Genomic DNA, 19089 nt, shown 5'->3' with positions numbered 1-19089 from the left:
TGACAGAAAGAGATTTGGTTCAGCAGGCTCCTTGTGTCCAGTTTGTAGTGGCTTTTGAAGCCCTTTAGAAGTGATCAGTCTAAATGACACTCTGCCAATAAAAGTGTGATTTTGCCACCCCTGTGCATCCCTCTCTCCTCTTCTAAATCATCTTTTCTCCGCTCAACAGTATTTTGTGGCAGGGGGTTAACCGGTGATGTGAAAATGTAATTCTGTGAAGGGAAGAACAAACCTGCTATTTGTTAAAAACACCCCTGATGTGCTGGATGTCCATACTGCCCTGGATGATGCTTCTGCCAGGATGCCTCGTGTCTCATGTCTCTTGCTGCTCCAGTAAACCAAAAGATGTTTTCCTTCTTCTGCTAGGAATCTTTCAAATTAGTCACTGCCACGTACCGGGAATAAAGGCCGTGGCCTGTGTGCTAATGCTCTCCCGTGTATGTTCTTCCATCTGGTCCTTCGGTCTGGGGTGGGCTGTTTCTGTCTCTCATCCCAGTGGTATCTAATTTCATTTATCTTTCTCTGCCCTCGCTCTCTTCCCAGGAGCACTGGATTTCCCCGCAGAACGCCAGCCACATCAAACCCATGCACCCCACCTCCATCCATGGAGTGGAGGACATGATCCGCCTGGGGGACCTGAACGAGGCGGGAATCCTCAGGAACCTGCTGATCCGCTATCGGGAGCACCTCATCTATGTGAGTGTCCTCCCAACCTCCACCTCTTGCTCTGCACTGCACCCCCCACTCTCCTTAGCTCTAGGGAACCCACACGTGGGAAACCCTGATTGAACTGAGCATCACAAAGGTGACGTCCTCAGCAGGAGAAGAGTCAGCACTCAGGTCTCCGTGCTGGTTTTAGCAGTGTGCTATATGCAGTGTAGTCTGGTGCACATTCTTGGGGCAGAAGTGAGGAGCGTGCGTGGGTGTTTGCCACTAGCTAATGTACTCAAGCAGCCTATGCAAATATGGAAAATTTGGTATTGCGCTCAAATCCTACAGTTTTCAGATACTCAGGTAAGTGCCTGCTGTGCCTTTGAAAGCCTTTTCAAAGCCTCCTGGGAATCCAATTTTTCAAAGGCTCTAGAGACTACTAGATTTTCAGGCCAGAGGGAATTGCAGTACAGTCTGACTTCCCAGATAGCATAAGTAGCAGACCATATCCAGGATTTTATCTATCAAGTCTGCTTGTTCTGCTTGATGTCCAGTGCCTTTTGAAAGGATGGTTTTGGATTAGAGCTGGGCAGTGACGGAGAGCACACGACTCTGTTACGTAGGTTGTTCATACGGTTGACAGCCCCCTGTCCCCAACTCTGGAAGATATCCATCTCTTCTTTCAGAGATGGATTTCAATCCTAGAGGAAGGGGATGTGGCTGCTGAAAAGGCACCTCTAATTCCCCAAAGCTTGGAGGAGAATAGAGACCCCCAAATTCATCTCTCACCAAGGCACCTTATTTGTTGTGCATGATGTCTAGGTCCCCTGTATTGTCAGTTTAGAGAAAAAGGCATGACCAGAAAATGATTCACACATTAGATGAACTGAGTTACTCCCTGGAGCTCTCTTCAGGGAGCCACAGCCATTTATACTGATAAACTAGCAAAAGTTAGCAGGCCAAATTCATACTTGAGGTGGTGTCTCCATGTGCACTAAGAATACATGGCAGTCTCCAGAGATATCAATAGAGCCAACAGAGCCAAGACCGCCTTTCAGCTGTGCAAACATAGGTGCCTGTTGGACGAGGTGATTGCTTTAGAGCTGGCTGGAGCTTGGGTATCATAGAAGAGCTTATGTTGGAAGGAAAGTTCAGGTTGGAGGTCTACAGTCCAACCTCCTTCAGCTCAGAGCATGTCCATCTTCAAGGTTAGATGCAGTACTCATGTGGATAACTAAATTCAAGCAACCTGAGTGCCACCCGAGAAGTACAGAGCGCCCATAATTTGTAGCTGATTGGCTCATTCAGGGAACATGTATTTATCCATTGAGCATTGCCCCTTTTTCTCCTGTTTGTGGGCACCCTGCAGTGGTACCAAGTGGATTCCTGCAGCTCTCTCTTGCTCTCTGAGAAAGTTGGGATCACGTCAGATATTTTTTCAGTGGTGTCCATGTGTCTCTCCTGGGGTCTCTATGTCATCAGGCAAGCGCCTGTTGCCTCACTAAGTGAACAGAGGTCCTGAGGTAAGATTTCACGTGTGCAATATCAGATTGCCTGTGAATACACCCAGCTCCTTCACAAAAGCTCTGCCTCTGAGCTCCCTCACTAAGCTATTCACAGGCACCCAGGGAGATTATGAACATGAATGAGCACTGGGCAGAGAGTAGTTTGGCAGCATCATACTAATAAGGGCTAATGCAAAGGGCAGCTGCTAACCCGGCGGTAAGCGTGGGCTGAAGTGACTCAGTAACAATGTGGTTTCTCTGCGAGTCCTTCGGGTCTGATGGTGACAGAGGCATGTGTCCTACAAAGCCGCTGCAGTAAGGGGTAGCCACATCACACAAAGGGATTTGCATCATCACAGAGGTTCCAGGTTACTGTGCCTTGATTGCTCCACACCACTAATGGCTTTGGAGTGCCAGCCCACGATCCCGGGCACAACGCAGCAATTAGTGCAATCTCAAAATTAGAATGACGCTCTCAAAATGACATAGAGAGCATAGATTGATAGAGAGGCACATAAACCACCCCTGTCTACACGTGTGGTGTTGGAGGCTCAGGAACCCAACTTCAGATCTCATCTTTTAAGAGTGGTGGCACTAGGAGGAGTAGATTTGTGTCAAATGTGGTAAATATTGATGGCAGTTTTGGAAAGCCAAGGTACCATATGGATGCCATGTAGGTAGGGGATAACCAGTCCCCTGAGGTGTTTTTTTCTGAGGTATAATTTGCTCTGTCTTAAAGGTGGTGAAGCTCAGTGTGACTTTACCTTCACTGTTTGAAAGGAATTCTGAGCCTGCTGGGTAAAGGATGACTTTTCCAATGGGACTTCAGTCTCTCTTGTTTCCTTATCTCCTTAGCTTTGTCGAGGGTGTAATTCTGCTCTAATAAAATATAATTTTCCTTTTTCTCCTCCCTCACATTTTACTCGTAAGACAAACTGCGGCGGGAGGGTAAGTATGACTCCTGGCGCTGCCATTTGCAATCGCTGGCATGCCTTCCACTGGATCACTTGTTTCTGTTCACCATTGTGGCGTTCGCATTTACTTTGCACCACCATTGCTGCTGCTTCACAAATTCACTGAGAGCATCATCCCCTCTGCTGCAGAGCTTGGCCCTCATGGCGAAGTTGTGACACCTTCCCAGAGCTGGAAAGTTCCCAATCTGTGAATGTGGTTAAAGCTCTAAGTGCTTCTCAGTAATGACCTCAACTTGGAGGAAAGAAACTTCTGCAGCAAAATGAGAAAAGCTTCAACAAGGGCTTGTTGCCCATGGCTTGGCTTGCATGCACGAAGAGAAACTATGCTGAATAGCAAGAGCATCTGGTGGACAGTTTGGACTCGTGAGTAAGGTTAAATCTCTTTATCTGGAGACGAAAGCATTGCCTGCTGCTGCTCTCTAAGGCTTGCCAAAATGCGGTAATGTTTGGTAGAGCTTTAACCCCATAAAAATCCAGATGAAATCAGCCACAGTGTTCTGGGTAGCAAGGGAAGCAGGCTCAGAAAAGATTTCTTTGGGGCTAATTAAAATGTAGGTCATGCAGGCAGTAATGAATTTGCACAGCGATGTTGTTCCTTGTGGTCAGCTACGGCAGAGCCCCTGCCTATTGGTAAAGCTTTATTTTTCCAAGACAGGAGGGCTTTGCCTTCACCCAGCAATAGATACCAAAGAGATAGTATTTCCTTGGAGGTGCCCTTTGCCCCGTCATCGGCAAAGTGGACAAAGTTTTGCATGCCGTCAGCTGTGAGAACTGGGCGAATTGCGAGTATTTATCAACTAGGAATGACCTACAAAAACAAGCAATAGTACAAGAGTTCATGCTGACAAAGTGTTTTGTGGATCACAAGGGAGAGCATCCAGAAAGCATTCCTGCAACTAATGGTTAACTCCTTTAAAAGTCTCACTGGCTGCATTTGGGGCAGGGCAGACCAGTGTGGTTGAAACACAGGGATTTCAGACCTCTGCAGAGGGTCAGTCTTTTTGAAAAGAGGCTCAAGGAAGATTAGAAATGTCCCTAAAATTAACCTGGTAATAAATTTTGAAGAGGAAAAGAGTCTTCCAAGTATCTCACCCAGGACTGGAAGGAGACTTGGGGTTCGCTGGAGATCTTGGTGACATAATACCATTCAGAAATTGAGCTCACTCCTTCTCTGAGCACAAAGTTTACCTGCTCTGTCCCTGTGGAAGGCTGTTCTGGGAATTCTCTGCTCCCCTATTTCAATGCCTTCTTCTTCTAACATCCAGTCTACATGATTTCACAGCCAATTTCTACCCTTTGGATTTGTGACAACTTTGTTCTTGAGCTTAAAGAGCTTTTTTCCTTTACTGGCATGTAACCCCCTATTACAGGGAAGACTGTTGTATCCTCTCTCAGTTACCACTGTAAATTCAAACCTCACCTGGGACTGAACAGAGAGTTGCTCTCTGGTGTTGGCCATGAGGCTAGAAAGTGATGAGTCCCTAAGGGCTTTCAGCATCCCTGCTGTGGGACACAATTGCCACCTACTGGCTGGCTGCCTTTCAGCAAGCCTGAGCTGGGGGGAAGAGTTGCGTAGATGGTGGCAAACAAATTATCTCACTGCATTCAAGCCCTTTCCATCATGATTGAGGGAAACTGGGCTCGATGGGAGAAACTCGACCTGAGGCTGCCAGCTTGTGTCTCCGGGTCTCCCTTTCCACTCCTCTCCCCAGCAGTGGTAGTTATTTTGCTGCCATCAGAGATGAGGAACAGCTCAGACTTCTTTTATTTATTCATCAGCCAGTTTGCAATATGCACAAAAAGAGGAGCAGCAGCAGAGCATGGAGAGATTTTCTTCTCAGTTCACAAGCATCCTTGCCTGTGCCACTTTGCTGCTTTGTGCCAAAGGCTTACGGTTGGTTTTAGGCCACACAGATAAAAACCCATAAGGATTATTTTTATGTTGAAATGACTTTTTTTTCCCCTGAAAAGAATATACAGAATCATAGAATAGTTTGGGTTGGAAGGGACCTCTAAAGCTCATCTCGTCCAACCCCCCCTGCCGTGGGCAGGGACATCTTCAGCTAGATCAGGTTGCTCAGAGCCCCGTCCAGCCTGACCTGGAATGTTTCCAGGGATGGGGCATCCACCACCTCTCTGGGCAACCTGGGCCAGTGCTTCACCACCCTCAGCGTAAAACATTTCTTCCTTAGATCTAGTCTGAATCTACCCCCCTTTAGTTTAAAGCCATTCCCCCTCGTCCTGTCGCAACAGGCCCTGCTAAAAAGTCTGTCCCCATCTTTCTTATCAGCCCCCTTTAAGTACTGACAGGCTGCAGTAAGGTCTCCCCGGAGCCTTCTCTTCTCCAGGCTGAACAACCCCAACTCTCTCAGCCTTTCTCCATAGCAGAGGTGTTCCAGCCCCCTGATCATTTCTGTGACCCTCCTCTGGACCCGCTCCAACAGGTCCGTGTCTTTCTTATGCTGAGGGCTCCAGAGCTGGACGCAGTGCTCCAGGGGGGGTCTCAGCAGAGCAGAGGAGAGGGGCAGAATCCCCTCCCTCGACCTGCTGGCCACGCTGCTTTGGATGCAGCCCAGGATACGATTGGCCTTCTGGGCTGCGAGCGCACATTGCTGGCTCATGTCCAGCTTTTCATCCACCAGTACCCCCAAGTCCTTCTCGGCAGGGCTGCTCTCCATCCCTTCATCCCCCAGCCTGTATTGATACCGGGGGTTGCCCCAACCCAGGTGCAGGACCTTGTCCTTGGCCTTGTTAAACCTCATGAGGTTCACACGGGTCCACTTCTGGAGCTTGTCCAGGTCCCTCTGGATGGCATCCCGTCCCTCTGGCGTGTTGCCCGCACCACTCAGCTTGGTGTCATCTGCAAACTTGCTGAGGGTGCACTCGATCCCCCTGTCTGTGTCATTGATGACGATATTAAACAGGACCGGTCCCAATATGGACCCTTGTGGGACACCACTCATCACCAGTCTCCATCTGGACATTGAGCCATAAATTTTGGCATCAAAACTGTCCAAGGTCATACATCTACTCAGAAGCTTGTGAGTCATTTTGTTTATCTCTATGAAGACATCCAGCTCCACAATATGCAGCAGTTGGGGCACTTTCACAGCTGGTCCCACCAGGAAAGAAAGGTGAGATTAATCTTGTAACTTTAGTTTCCAAAAGTTAACCTAGAGAACGTGACTTGGCTCCTTTGAAGTCATGGAACGAAACTAGCCTTCACCTCATGCTCTTTGGTTAGCCCAAGATGAAGCCCTGTTGACTCGCTTGCTCTAGACACTAACTTTTAGACAGCTAAAGTTGGGGAAGGAGACCTTTATTCTCTGCCTTGAGCTTGGGATGTGGCCAAACCTCCTAACCTCAGAGCTGCATCTGACTGAGATGACAAAGGTCATAAGTCCTTTGGTGAGAGGCTTGAGAGAAATGGCTTCTGGAAGGGCAGAAATGAAAGAGCAAGGCACCACAAAGGGCTTTGCTGCCCAAGGCCCAGAACAGCTTTGCTCGTTCGAGTGCCACAGAGAGCGTGAGATGGACAAAAAGCCATTTCCAAAAATGACCCAGAAATAGCTGAGAAGGGATATGCCAGGACTTTGTGGGCCATATCCATGTGCACAGGACAAGGTTTAAACTGCAGCATGGAGAGGTTTGGTTAGGCAGAGATGATTGATAGAGAAGAACATACTGCAGAGGGACGCTTAGCAGCTCTGTTGTGGATTTTTAAAAACAGGTTAGACAGACATCTGTCAGGAATAGTTTGGATCCAGCTGGTCCTGCTTTGAGATAGGGCAATGGTCTCCAGGTCCCTTTCATCTCTAGTTTCTCATAATTTGTGCAATGCAATAAATATGAATGGATATGTGCTGGCTCTGGCGATATTTTTGCAAATATGAGCTTGACTTGAAACTCTGAATCTTAACTGAGGAGCATCTGAAACATGAGTTAAGGCTTGAATCCATGTTGTGCATGAGCAAGGCTGAGTATGAACTGATTTAGATAGTTCGGGACTTTTGTTCCAATTTTGCTCCAGGCCCCATCCTGCAAGCATCTTTGACTCAAACATCATCTTTCATCCAGCTTTTGAAAAAACTTGATTTTTCTGGCCTCCACACTCCATCCAAGCTGCCAAAGCCTCCCAGCCACATCTCACTGTCCCCATAAACCTTCATGTGCTTCTCCTCCAGACGTACACTGGTTCAATACTGGTGGCAGTAAACCCCTACCAGCTCCTACCCATCTACTCACCTGAGCAGATACGCCTGTACACCAACAAAAAGATTGGTGAGATGCCACCACACATCTTCGCAATTGCTGACAACTGCTACTTCAACATGCAGCGCAACAACAAGGACCAGTGTTGTATCATAAGGTGAGTTGGTGAATTTCCAAATGGGCCATATCCTGAAAACGGATGCTGAGCACCTGCAAAGTGGTTCATAGGGAACAGCTTATCAAAGAGAATCAGAAATTTGAATGACCCATTAGATCTTCCGTCCACATATTCCCAGTGACTCTGTTTGCAGTCACTGTTCCTGGTAAAGATGCTTTATCGATCCTTTGGTACTTATCCTACAACCCAATAAATCTCATATTCAACTTTAACCTCCCCTTTTAAGTTTAAACCCAATATTCCTACAGACATCAAAGATGCAAAGAACTATACATTCTGCACTAGGAAGGGCCAGGGACAAGCTTGATCACTGGACCTGTGGTTTTTCACACTGCTGAACTGGTGTCTCCCTGCATGGCTCTGCTCCAGACTGGTCAACCTTGGGCTCCAAGAAATGCCTGGTCACAGTTATGGGCGTAGTTCACTCCAGTGTCTGTCCGAAATGGTGGTATGAACCAGATTTAGTTCCCTCAGCCCTCCAACGCCATCCTGTCAAGTTTTGAACCCTCAAACGGTCCTGCATGCTTTTAGGGCACCACCTCCCTCCGAGGCACGCCTACCCTAAGTTTCGTTGCACAAAAACATTTCTCTGGAGCGCCCCATGCACAGTATTTCAGATACGTGGGACTGAAAAGACCGTATGGTAATGATTACCCTGCAGGGCTAAAAAAGCATCATACGGATCCCAGAGGAGAGTCAAGGCCAGGCGTGATGCAGCGTGCCAGTGGCCAGCCAACCCTGAGAAGTGAGGCAATTCGGCCATGGGGCCAGGGCTGGGTTACTGAACACCAGGAAGGTCCATTTCAATCATTTATACTGGCTACCCCATATATCAGACAGGCCATAGACTCACAGCCAGGGATTTCTGGCCCAGCCCTTCCTCTTGTGCCATTGCAAGATAACAGAAGTTATCTTTCGGTGGAGAGAAAGTTTTGAGGAGTAACACTCGCTTCCTACCCCGCGATCTTCTCCTCTCCTACCTGCCCCTTGGTAGAACATGCCTAGGGGACCTGTGGAAGTGCCTGCCACTAAAAGGCTGTATTTCACAGTCTGCCTTCTAGTGCGTTTTGGCAGCTCAAGACTGGTGATGAAGATGCCCCATGGGACCAGCCAGCCCCTGGACCACAGGCTCATGGTTTGGTGATCATACTTGGAAAAGCACTGTCTGAAAGTGCTTCCTGACCTTCTTAGTGCTGATTGAATGACGGTATTTGCTGGAGAGACCCAAACCCAAGCAACAGCTTGGGCCAAACGGACTGGAAAACAAATCTGGATCTTGGCTGGAAGCTGTCCGGTACTGTGTCCTACCATTTCTCCTACAACCAGTCCTTGGGATGCTGGAAACCCATCCTTAGTGGCCTTGTCCTGCTTGCGCTAGCAGAATAGGCACAGAGATATGAGTCCCTTTGGAGACAGAGAGAGGGACATTAGCAGGGATGGATCAGGGCTTTCACTGACGTCAATTCCTGTTGTCTTTGCAGCGGTGAATCCGGAGCAGGGAAGACAGAAAGCACAAAACTGATTCTGCAGTTCCTGGCGGCCATCAGCGGTCAGCACTCCTGGATTGAGCAGCAGGTCCTGGAGGCAAATCCCATCTTGGAAGGTGAGACCTCGGATGACGGAGGCATATTTTTGCTGGCAAAAAAATTCAGGTTCGGGAACCACAAAATATGGCCAAATGTAAGTCACTTTGTTGTATTTTGAGTTTCAAAAAGTGACAAAATTAAAAAAAAAAAATCAAAAGCAATGATGTAAACATTTGTTAAACAGCATATTCGGTTTCTTTCCATTTGAATTTATTTTTCACAAGACAAATATTCTCTGATTTGGGCTTTCAAATGTTCCATTAATATTTTTGACAACTATTGTTGAAAATGAAACATTTCAGCTGACCTGAAATATTTTTCAATTTTCCCATTCACTTAAAATTGAAAAATGTGGTTTTTCCACTTAAATCAGAACATTTTCCCAAAAAATTTCAAAACAGAAACCTGAATTTTACCTAATTCTCTGCAATTTAAAAAAAGCTGATCACCGAATACACAAAGCTCTTTTGAAAAGTCTCACCACCTCTTCCAGTTCTGGAATTATAACTGTATGCGGAGCACAAATATCCTGTAAATGCTGCATATTCAACTAACTAATTTTTTTTGTTTTATTTGACCATAATTGCAAAAATCCTATTCCTATTCTTTGCTGGCTCAGCAAAGCATGAGACTAATTTGACCAGAGATTCACAGACTAAACACCTTGTGCTGGCAATACACAGCAGCAACCCCCACCTTTTCCTTCCAAGATCAGTGAATGGCAGCAGAATGCAGACAAAGTTTCCGGTTCAAGAAAGAACCAGATAACGAGAATCAGCTCGTGGCCTTCGTAGGTACATTGGCAAGCTGTTACCGTGATCAGCCCCACTGTTTTAATTGGATGTCTGTAGATTAAATAGGTGACCTGACCCTAACATGATGCCAGATGGACCTTTTACACTTATGCAGAAATAATAGCATTTTCCTTAAAGAATAACATTATTTTTACCTCTCCTGCTACTCACAGAGAGCAGTGTTTTACTTGGTAAATAGCCCCCTAGGAATCAACGGGAATGTGAATATCCTAACTGCTTTCCATGAATGATGTTAGCAGAGCAGACAAGTAAGTCACTGGCTGAGCTTTCCTTCTCTGTGCTCCACCGGAGCTTCCTTCAGCCATGGCATGAAGATGCAACGAGGCTCTCAGGGCACCGCAGGGCTGCCCGACCGCTGGCGTTGTAAAGCGTCATGGTGCACGGCGTGCACACAGGGTGTTTCTGAACATGCACTTCATCACTGCTAGGATTGAGGGGAAGAGAGGCTCTGTCTTTCAAACGCACCTCCATCACCTGCCAGCAATCCTGGAGCCAGGGCATGCTGGCCAGGGCGCTCATGCCAGCGGTCCGCACCCACACAGAGGATGGATGTGGGTACCTTTCTCTGCACACAGTCTGTTTGCAGGGAGAAGTCTCCTGCTGGAGGTTGGCTTAGTCCCTCTGTATTTCCCTAGAGGACGAGCTCTTTACTTTCCCGCTTGGTCACCAAATCACTCACCAGCAGCTCTGTCATTTCCCGCACAGCGTCACCTCGCACACTGCAGCATCCTCCTGCCAGCCTTGCTCAACCCTCTTGTATTTCATCGGCTGCTGCCAAAATCCTGCTGTCCTAGCCCTTCTTCCTGGATAAGGTCACCCCGTTCCCATGCCTCCTTCTCTGTGCTCCTCTCCGTATTTCCAAGGACAGTCATCTGCAGTATATCCTGTTTCCCCACGCTGAGATGAAATTGAGCCAGCCAACCTTAAGGGAAAGGTTTTGGGGCTGCTTTTTACCCTCTCAGCCTCGCTCTTTTGATTTTTTTTTTTTTGCCCATGAGACCAGATCCATCGTCCTCCCTGCATCAGGTCCTCTGTAACCCACGGCAATTCTTCCCCACAGCTTTCGGGAACGCAAAGACCATCCGTAATGACAACTCCAGCCGATTCGGGAAGTACATCGACATCCACTTCAACAAAAGGGGAGCCATCGAGGGGGCGAAGATTGAGCAGTACCTGCTGGAGAAGTCCCGGGTCTGCAGGCAGGTAAGGTGATAGACCTGCAAGGCGTGGGAGCGGGCACTCGGTCAGTCGACCTTTGCGATGCCTTTCTCCTCGCAGAGCTGACGCTTGCTCTTCTACTGCAGGCCCAGGACGAGAGGAATTACCATGTGTTTTACTGCATGCTGAGAGGAATGACGATGGAGCAGAAGAAGAAGCTGGGTCTTGGGAAAGCAACGGACTACAACTACCTTGCAATGGTGAGAGCACAGCAAAGCAGAGGTTTGGTGGGGTGATGTGGTGAGAGCTTGTTAGCCAGGGAGAAAGAAGAGAGAGATGCTTCCTCCGCAGCCAAGAGCTGCTTTGCTGGTTATGACCTTCCCGAGTCTTAGCCACAGGGTTTGTGGGACTTTTTTGTCCCACCACCACAAGCCTCACAGTCCTATGCAAACCCTTAACCCCTGTGTATAGACCAGCAGGACACGAGCTTGGATGGTTTTGGTGTTTGGTGCCCAGGCCACTTGTCTGGAAATAACCAGGGTGTTAGATATGACCCTATACTCTTGCAGCAGTGATGGACGGGGAGGAGTGCGTAGCTGGATGGCGCATTCTCAGCAGCATACGGTGCTGAGCTGTCTCTGCTCCACGTGTCTGACCAAGCCAGCAATCTCCAGCCCCACTCCCTATATAACAGTGTCTCAATCCAGAGGAGCTGGTAGAACCAGGTGTAATTAAGGCTGGCCCATCATCAGCAAGGCTGGGACCCAGCTTTCTAGCTGGGTCGGTGGGACCCTCCGGCACGTTTCCTTCTTGCTCTTTATCCCCATCTCAGGGAGCTTTTTCTCTTCTGCTGATTGCAGCCAGACACAGGGTAGCTGGGGACAGCAGGGTAAGTGCAGGTCACAAGGTTGAGCACCGAATCATAGTATACACCAAAGGGCAGAGCCAGATCCACAGGTTCAACATCATCTTTTGCTTATTCATCCCTTAAACAAAATGTCTACTGATTTAGGCGGAAGCCCTGGATAGCTTAGGGTCACACCCAGTTGCTCTCTGCTTTACCCCACGCACTGTGCGACCTCTTCGCCTCCCTAGGGTAACTGCACAACCTGCGATGGCAGAGATGATAGCAAGGAGTACGCCAACATCCGCTCCGCAATGAAGGTCCTTATGTTCACCGACACGGAGAACTGGGAGATCTCCAAGCTGCTGGCTGCCATCCTGCACATGGGGAACCTGCAGTACGAAGGTAAAAGGACAAAATGCAGGGACGTGGTCCAGCACACTTCTACTCTTTATTCTGCGTGGTGAGAGGGAGCCAAGCTTAGGGATGGAGGGCTGTATCCAGACCACCTGCCATGGTGCCATGCCAGGGACTCAGGTGCTTATTGTGGCGTGTAAGGACAAGAAAGGAGGAATAAGTCCACCTGCCCACTCTGCAGGGCTGCCGGACTCCAGTATGCTCAGTGACATCCACCTTCTCTAATGTAGGGAGGTTGAATATGGCCACAGGCCATTCAGTAGACTCAGGTTTTGCAAGGAGAGACTAATGGAGTGTTTGACAAGTGCCTGTGTGATTGGATATGCCTTTGTAAAGGTACCAAACCGCCCTGCTGTCAGAAATGACACAGTGATTTTAAAAGCCTCTTTGGAAGACAGAAGCCTAAAGCACTTACATGCTAGAAACATTTTTACCCATCAGTCATTTAGGGTGGCTGGCAGAGCAGAGTACAGGTCCTTTGCAGCCAGCAGCAGGACTCCAGCAGCTGCATGAACTTTCCTCTCCCTTCTGGTGGACAGATTTTGCCTGGCCATCACATATGGCAGTGGAGAAAGACCCTTTCCTTCACCCCATTCACCTTCTGCAGGGCCACGTCCCTCGCTGATGGCTTTCCCTCTGCCTTTCTTCCCCCAGCTCGGACCTATGACAACCTGGATGCCTGCGAGGTTGTTCAGTCGGCATCGCTAATCACTGCGGCATCGTTGCTGGAGGTCAGTGGCTCTGCGGTGCTGCTGTCCCCTATCTGGCTTGTTCCCATATTTCTAATATTGTGGCAAGGCTTCATTTGAGCCAGGCTCTCCTTGTACCACCAGCTCTAGGAGAGTGAAGAGGCCCGGGTAAGCCATACTTTGCCCTGCACTGGCAGCGTGAAGGTGGGTGTCTCCATCTGAGCTGGGTATCTGAGCTCCCCTTCACACCAGTGGAGAGAAACAGACACTTTGGTGGCACGTCATCCTAAAAAGGACATCCAAAATAGTTCAGTCTCTAAAATAGAGTGTTTCCCTCACTGATGTAAAGAGATCATTGCAGTAGCTGAGAAAGAGATGTCACCTCTACTGTGTGTATCTGAAGTGAGGTCAGATGACCCTCAGCCAAACCATCCATGCCATGCAGTGGCTGGAGCATTCTTCAGTGGCCTCCCCAGCAGGTGACAGGGCTCCCTCAGGGACACTGTCTCATCTCCGTAGGCACCGCTGGTCCCAAAGTGTGGTCCACAGCTGTTGCAGGCTGTTTTCATGTACTTTAGGGGGGTGGACATTTCCCTGGCTTGATCTCAGCAGTATGAAAAGGGGTCAAGGGGATGCAAAGCTACCACCATTCATGGTGGTAGGATACAGCTTTGCAGGCTCTGCTTTTTTATCTTCTCTCCCCACACCTCGTTAACACCTCACACTAAGTCACAAGAACACTTTCCATAGTAAAACACTGTGTAAATGTGTCAATTACTCTTTCTGAAAATGCTTCTGACATCATTTGAGATATTTGCTCTGTACAGCTAAGAAAAGTCAATTATCTCCGGCCGTAGGGGGCTGCAGTGTTCCTCTCTGGCCACGCACATTCAGGCCAGTAGCCCAGGCCATTGTAAGGACACCTTGTCTTGTAAAGTTAATATCTGTGTTTTGGTGGTGTCTTTGCCAGGTTGACCCTCAGGACGTGATGAACTGCCTTACCAGCCGGACTATAATCACCAGGGGTGAGACCGTCTCCACCCCTCTCAGCATGGAACAAGCACTGGATGTGAGGGACGCTTTTGTAAAGGTAAATCTTAGGGCATTCCTTTCTGCTCTTGTTGATAAACTGAAGAAATCTGCCAGTTTTGAGACCAGAGCATCCACTGCACAGGAAAAGCGTTTCGCTTGGTGCCCGTGTGAGCTCAGATCAGCAGATGGCCTTGAAACTATGTTCTTACCGGGATGCACGAAGAGTTGAGATGCAAGGAGTCTAGATAGCCTGGTCTTCAGGGGATTTGCAATCTGGACTTGAGACTGTCTACACTCAGAAGTGACCTGTGGAAGGAGCCAACATTCTGAAATGTTGCCACCTCAGCTTCAGGAAAATGTCCCAGCTTGAGCCCCAGGGTCAGATCCTCAGCTGCTCTAAATCAGAGCAGCTCTGTCAACACCTGTAACACTCACACCTGAATTTCAGGATTTAGGCATGTCTGCAGCAGTAAATAAAGCTGAATGTCACAGGAATAGGGATAGAATAATTCAGCAGCCACCAGAGCACTTACAGAGAGCGTCACCTGAGGCTTTGGGGTGATGAAGGTAGATGAGGTGGGTGTGCATCACTGCTGTGCTGTTTGCAGCCCCATGTAAAGTTTCAAAACAAGCATCGGTGGCCCGCTGCAAATATGGCTCTGATCTTTGGTGGGCACTCTGGCCAACTTGGGCTCTCCCCTCTATCTGTGGGGGACTGGTAGATAAGGCTAGCTGACTTGACACCTAACTGGTCTGCAAATCCAGATGGTGACTTCTCTAGTGGTGATGGGCCTTTGGATCAGACTGCCCTCCTGGTAGTACTGCTGTAGCTCATACAAAAGAAATGAATAACACTGTAAAACATGCAGTTCTGGAATTACTGAAGCTGCAACGCCTAAATCTGCACCTTGTCCAGGCGAGATGTCCTTGGATTGTCTAGCAGTGTAACATGGCTCTGCTGGTCTGTAGAGAGAGATGTTTAGAAACCAACGAAAGGACTGTCTGGCTTTACAGCAAGCCCATAGATCCAAAATTTGAGACTATCCAAATTTGGGATTTTGCTTTCGGTTGTCTTTTATCTAGGCTTTCAGGTCCATTTTCCTTGATCTACATAACGGCTCTTGAAGCTTTAAACCATGCCGAGAGTCTGGCATAAACATTGGTGAGCATGTCCTCAGGGACTGCCCAGTTGTTGGCTATGCTTTAGGGGAGCCCGCGCCATGACGAGTGAAGTGGTGCCGCAGACTAGCAGGGTGAACCGCTAACCTGTCTCAGTGACCTCCATCTTTGGGATATCGCAGGGAATTTATGGGCGGCTTTTCGTGTGGATCGTGGAGAAGATCAATGCTGCAATTTACAGACCTCCTTCCCAGGAACTCAAAAGTGTCAGGAGATCCATCGGCCTCCTTGACATCTTTGGCTTTGAGAACTTCACTGTGAACAGGTATGGAGCTTGCAAAAGGAGAACCAGGTCTTAAGCCTGCTTCATCACCCCAAGCTCAAGGTCTTGCAGTCCTTTCACCTCTCCTGAGATGAACAGGACTGGGCTAGGCCAAGCCTTTTTCTATATGAGAGATTATCAGAGCTAAACACTTTTATGTTGCAGCAGGTAACATATTTCCTAAACTCGTTGGTTTAGGATACACATGTATAATGGCTATAACATTTGGGGGGGGGAGAAATACTGATTATCTGAACTGATAAGGAAATTCTCAGCCAACAGCAACCTTACGAAGTGGTTGACGTGGTCTGAGAGTATTGCTTCAAGCATGGAGAGAGATGGAGAAAGATAGACAGCGGTGGAACTAAAGTGGCCTTTCCTTGACCTTCCCTCCACAGTTTTGAGCAGCTTTGCATTAACTTTGCAAATGAAAACCTGCAGCAGTTCTTCGTGCGCCACGTCTTCAAACTAGAGCAGGAGGAGTACAACCTGGAGAACATCAACTGGCAGCACATCGAGTTCACCGATAACCAGGATGCCTTGGACATGATTGCCATCAAACCCATGAACATCATCTCCCTCATTGACGAGGAGAGCAAGTTCCCCAAGGTGTGTTTTGGGCTCGGCCCTGCTGCCAGTGACTCTCCTGTTTTCACCCCCTTTGCACTTTGCATGCTGGCACCCTATGAGGGGGCTGATCAGCCCCAAACACACATTCGCCAGTGGGTTACCTATTCATAGCTTTTATTACTCTGTCACATTTTCTTCCATGAGTACCACAACCATGCTTAAAACAAGTTACCATTTCTGGTGGAAGAATATGCCTGCAAGAGGCTCAAGAATAGCCTTTGACAAAGTTTAAGAGAAAATAATGTTAAATATACTTCCTTTGGAGCACTATCTTGAATATAGCACAACATACCAGCGATATTTAATCCATTTCTTTAATTTCTGCATTTGAGATATCCCCTCCAACACATCTGTTCTCAAAATAAATACACATTGTCACCCGAGACAAAAAAGAAATGCACTATTGATTGGAAAATTATTTTAATGGGACAAACCCTGGTTAAACGTCAGATCTTTTCCTGTGTGCACAGGGTACAGATGCCACCATGTTACACAAGCTGAACTCCCAGCACAAGCTTAACACCAACTATATTCCTCCGAAGAATAACTATGAAACCCAGTTTGGTATTAACCACTTTGCTGGCATTGTTTACTACGAAACAAAAGGTACGGGGCAGCTCCTGGGGCACTGCAGGTGTGAGGGGATGCTTGGGGGAAGGTGAGCTGCTGCTGCGTTGGGGCAGAGCAGGATGGTAGCCCATGGTAGCGTCGGTGTACTCCTTTTCTGGCTGCAATGACTTGGCCCTTCAGTGGTGCCCATGAGCTGCAGAGGTTGGTGCTCTTTCACTCGTGCGTGCCCATGACAGAATTGCAGAGCTTTGCACCATATGCATCCTTGATCCAGTCTCAAGATGCACCTCTGTCTTCCTTCTCTTGGTCCACCTTTCTCTGCCCACTCATTACCCCCATTACCTCCCCGAGAACAGCCAGTAGTCCAGCAACCCAGAGGCTGCTTGCAGGGCACATCCTGGCCATGTTGCACTGTGTCATCTATGTGTTGTCCCATTATTCCTCTAGGTTTCTTGGAGAAAAACAGGGACACGCTGCATGGAGACATCATTCAGCTGGTGCATTCCTCAAAAAACAAATTCATCAAGCAGATCTTCCAAGCAGATGTTGCAATGGTAATGCAGGCGAGAGAAGATCTTTATTCACTGGGGGGGGTTCCTGGAAGGGGCAGAAGATTTGCAAAGAGTGATGTTGCTCTGATGCTGTTTGGGGTGTTTCAAACCTGTTAGTGTGAGCCAACCATCAGAAAGCGTTCATGCGGTGTCATGGGTACATCCACACTCACACCCCAAGTTCACTGCATTCAGTTCATCGAATATTATTTTGTGTTGTGATTGTTCCTCTCCTAATTGTGTAGGGATGGGAACAATAAGGTTTGTGACTGTAGACATCTGAGAGAGAAAGAGCTAGCCCCTCCAGTTGAGTGGTCCAGATCTGTGTATAATAGAGTGAGAAGTGAAAACCAAACACTTGTAGACCAGAGCAGAACAAAGGGACAATCTGGCTGGCCCTTAAGCACCGCAGCAGGACTGGGAGGAACCAGCCAACAGTCGTGTTTTACTGTTACGACAGCAGAGAGAGGGGACCAGTTATGAAAGCTGAACTTTAAAGCCCCCCTTTCCAGATTCCAGTCCTCCAGGAGGGTATGTGCTTACTCCATGCTCAGTGCAGGAGAAGACCATGTGTGCTGAAGCTTTGGAGAAAGGCACAGTTATTGCTTTAACTCTTCCCACCTCATTTGAGCATTTATTACTAAGATTCCAGCTTAAATGCTGACATTAGTGACTATTTCACCATTAATAACACGAATAGATGATGTTTTCTTGAGTAAGTTGAACATCTACATCTCCCCATTAAGACATCATCGGTCCTGTTCCCAAAATTAAAATAGAAACTGTTTTAAAATATCAGCTTTGCAGAACCTGGAAGTCTACACAGATAGGTCACTATGGCCCAATCCCCCAGTCTTTCCCTAGGCAAAGCCATGGGACTGCAGAGGGTGGGGATAAAATTTTGCAAAGCAACCAAGTTTTTTAGAAGTTGGGGTCCTGTTTCCAAATGCCAGCCAATGCCGCTGATGGTCCAAGGGACTTAGGGACTTTCAGGAATGCCAGGCAGATATAAGTGCTGAATTCCTTTGCCTGCTAACGGAAAGAAAGGTTTAAATTTCCAAGAAATTTCTTTAAATAGGCTACAGACACTTTTGCAAGCCTTGTTCATAACCCTTAGCCACTCAGTTTTGCTCCTGCTGAAATGAACGATCAATGTCCTTTTGACTTCATTAGGAACTAGATAACGTTTATCAGCCCCAACTCAGCTACCAATTGGCATGAACTCCCAGTGGGTTCAGAGCTATCCCCAGATGTGGATGCTCCTGCTGAACTAGACACTAACTCCCTTAGCATCAGTGCTGCCATTTACTTTGCTTTTTATTGCTTGTTCCTCACTGCTTTTTATTTTCGGTGCAAGCTTTGCAGTTCACCTTGGAAGTGATTTCTTGCTTGTTTGGGCAGAGCAGAGATGCACTCTGGGGAATCGATGAGAGGAAGCTCTCAGGTTTACACAGTCATGCAGACTTCTTCACGGGAGCACCTGCCAAGCATCTTTAAAAGATGCTGGAAGTATATGACAGCAAAATTGAGATGTCCACCTGGGTGTTGTCTAGGACCTGAGAGCTGAGACCTTTTAAAGCATCGGAGCACTTCTTTTGAAATAAACCTTTTCTTTTATAGTTCTATTAAACATCTTCAGAATCTGTCCCGAGTGGTGGTCCCTGTGCTTTGACGCTTTTAATTATCTCTGCTTTTCTTATTTGAATGAGAGATTAGTAACCTGACTGGCATGGAACTGGAAGAGGAACAAACATTGTGTACCAGCTCCCCTAATCATGCACAATGTTAGTGTGAACTGGGAGAGCACAAATCCCCTAAACACCACGCAAACAAAAC

At 47.8% G+C, this 19089-nt stretch overlaps 1 protein-coding gene across 2 annotated transcripts in view; it reads left to right on the top strand.

Moving 5' to 3' along the window:
• The window catches only part of MYO7A (myosin VIIA), a 108636-nt gene that overhangs the window by 42286 nt on the left and 47261 nt on the right, over nt 1-19089 (top strand). For both annotated transcript variants that reach the window (XM_076328470.1, XM_076328471.1), the window contains exons 4-15: nt 544-696; nt 7315-7499; nt 9002-9123; nt 10982-11124; nt 11226-11339; nt 12175-12328; nt 12995-13071; nt 14000-14119; nt 15363-15505; nt 15901-16111; nt 16603-16738; nt 17150-17256. In XM_076328470.1, coding sequence (XP_076184585.1) covers nt 544-696; nt 7315-7499; nt 9002-9123; nt 10982-11124; nt 11226-11339; nt 12175-12328; nt 12995-13071; nt 14000-14119; nt 15363-15505; nt 15901-16111; nt 16603-16738; nt 17150-17256 — 1665 coding nt within the window. The remainder of the gene's footprint in view (nt 1-543; nt 697-7314; nt 7500-9001; nt 9124-10981; nt 11125-11225; nt 11340-12174; nt 12329-12994; nt 13072-13999; nt 14120-15362; nt 15506-15900; nt 16112-16602; nt 16739-17149; nt 17257-19089) is intronic.

This window comes from Aptenodytes patagonicus, chromosome 1, assembly GCF_965638725.1.
Source record: "Aptenodytes patagonicus chromosome 1, bAptPat1.pri.cur, whole genome shotgun sequence".
NCBI classification, from domain to species: Eukaryota; Metazoa; Chordata; class Aves; order Sphenisciformes; family Spheniscidae; genus Aptenodytes; species Aptenodytes patagonicus.
The sequence above is the reverse complement of the archived record's forward strand: the minus strand, read 5'-3'. Positions and strand labels throughout refer to the sequence as shown.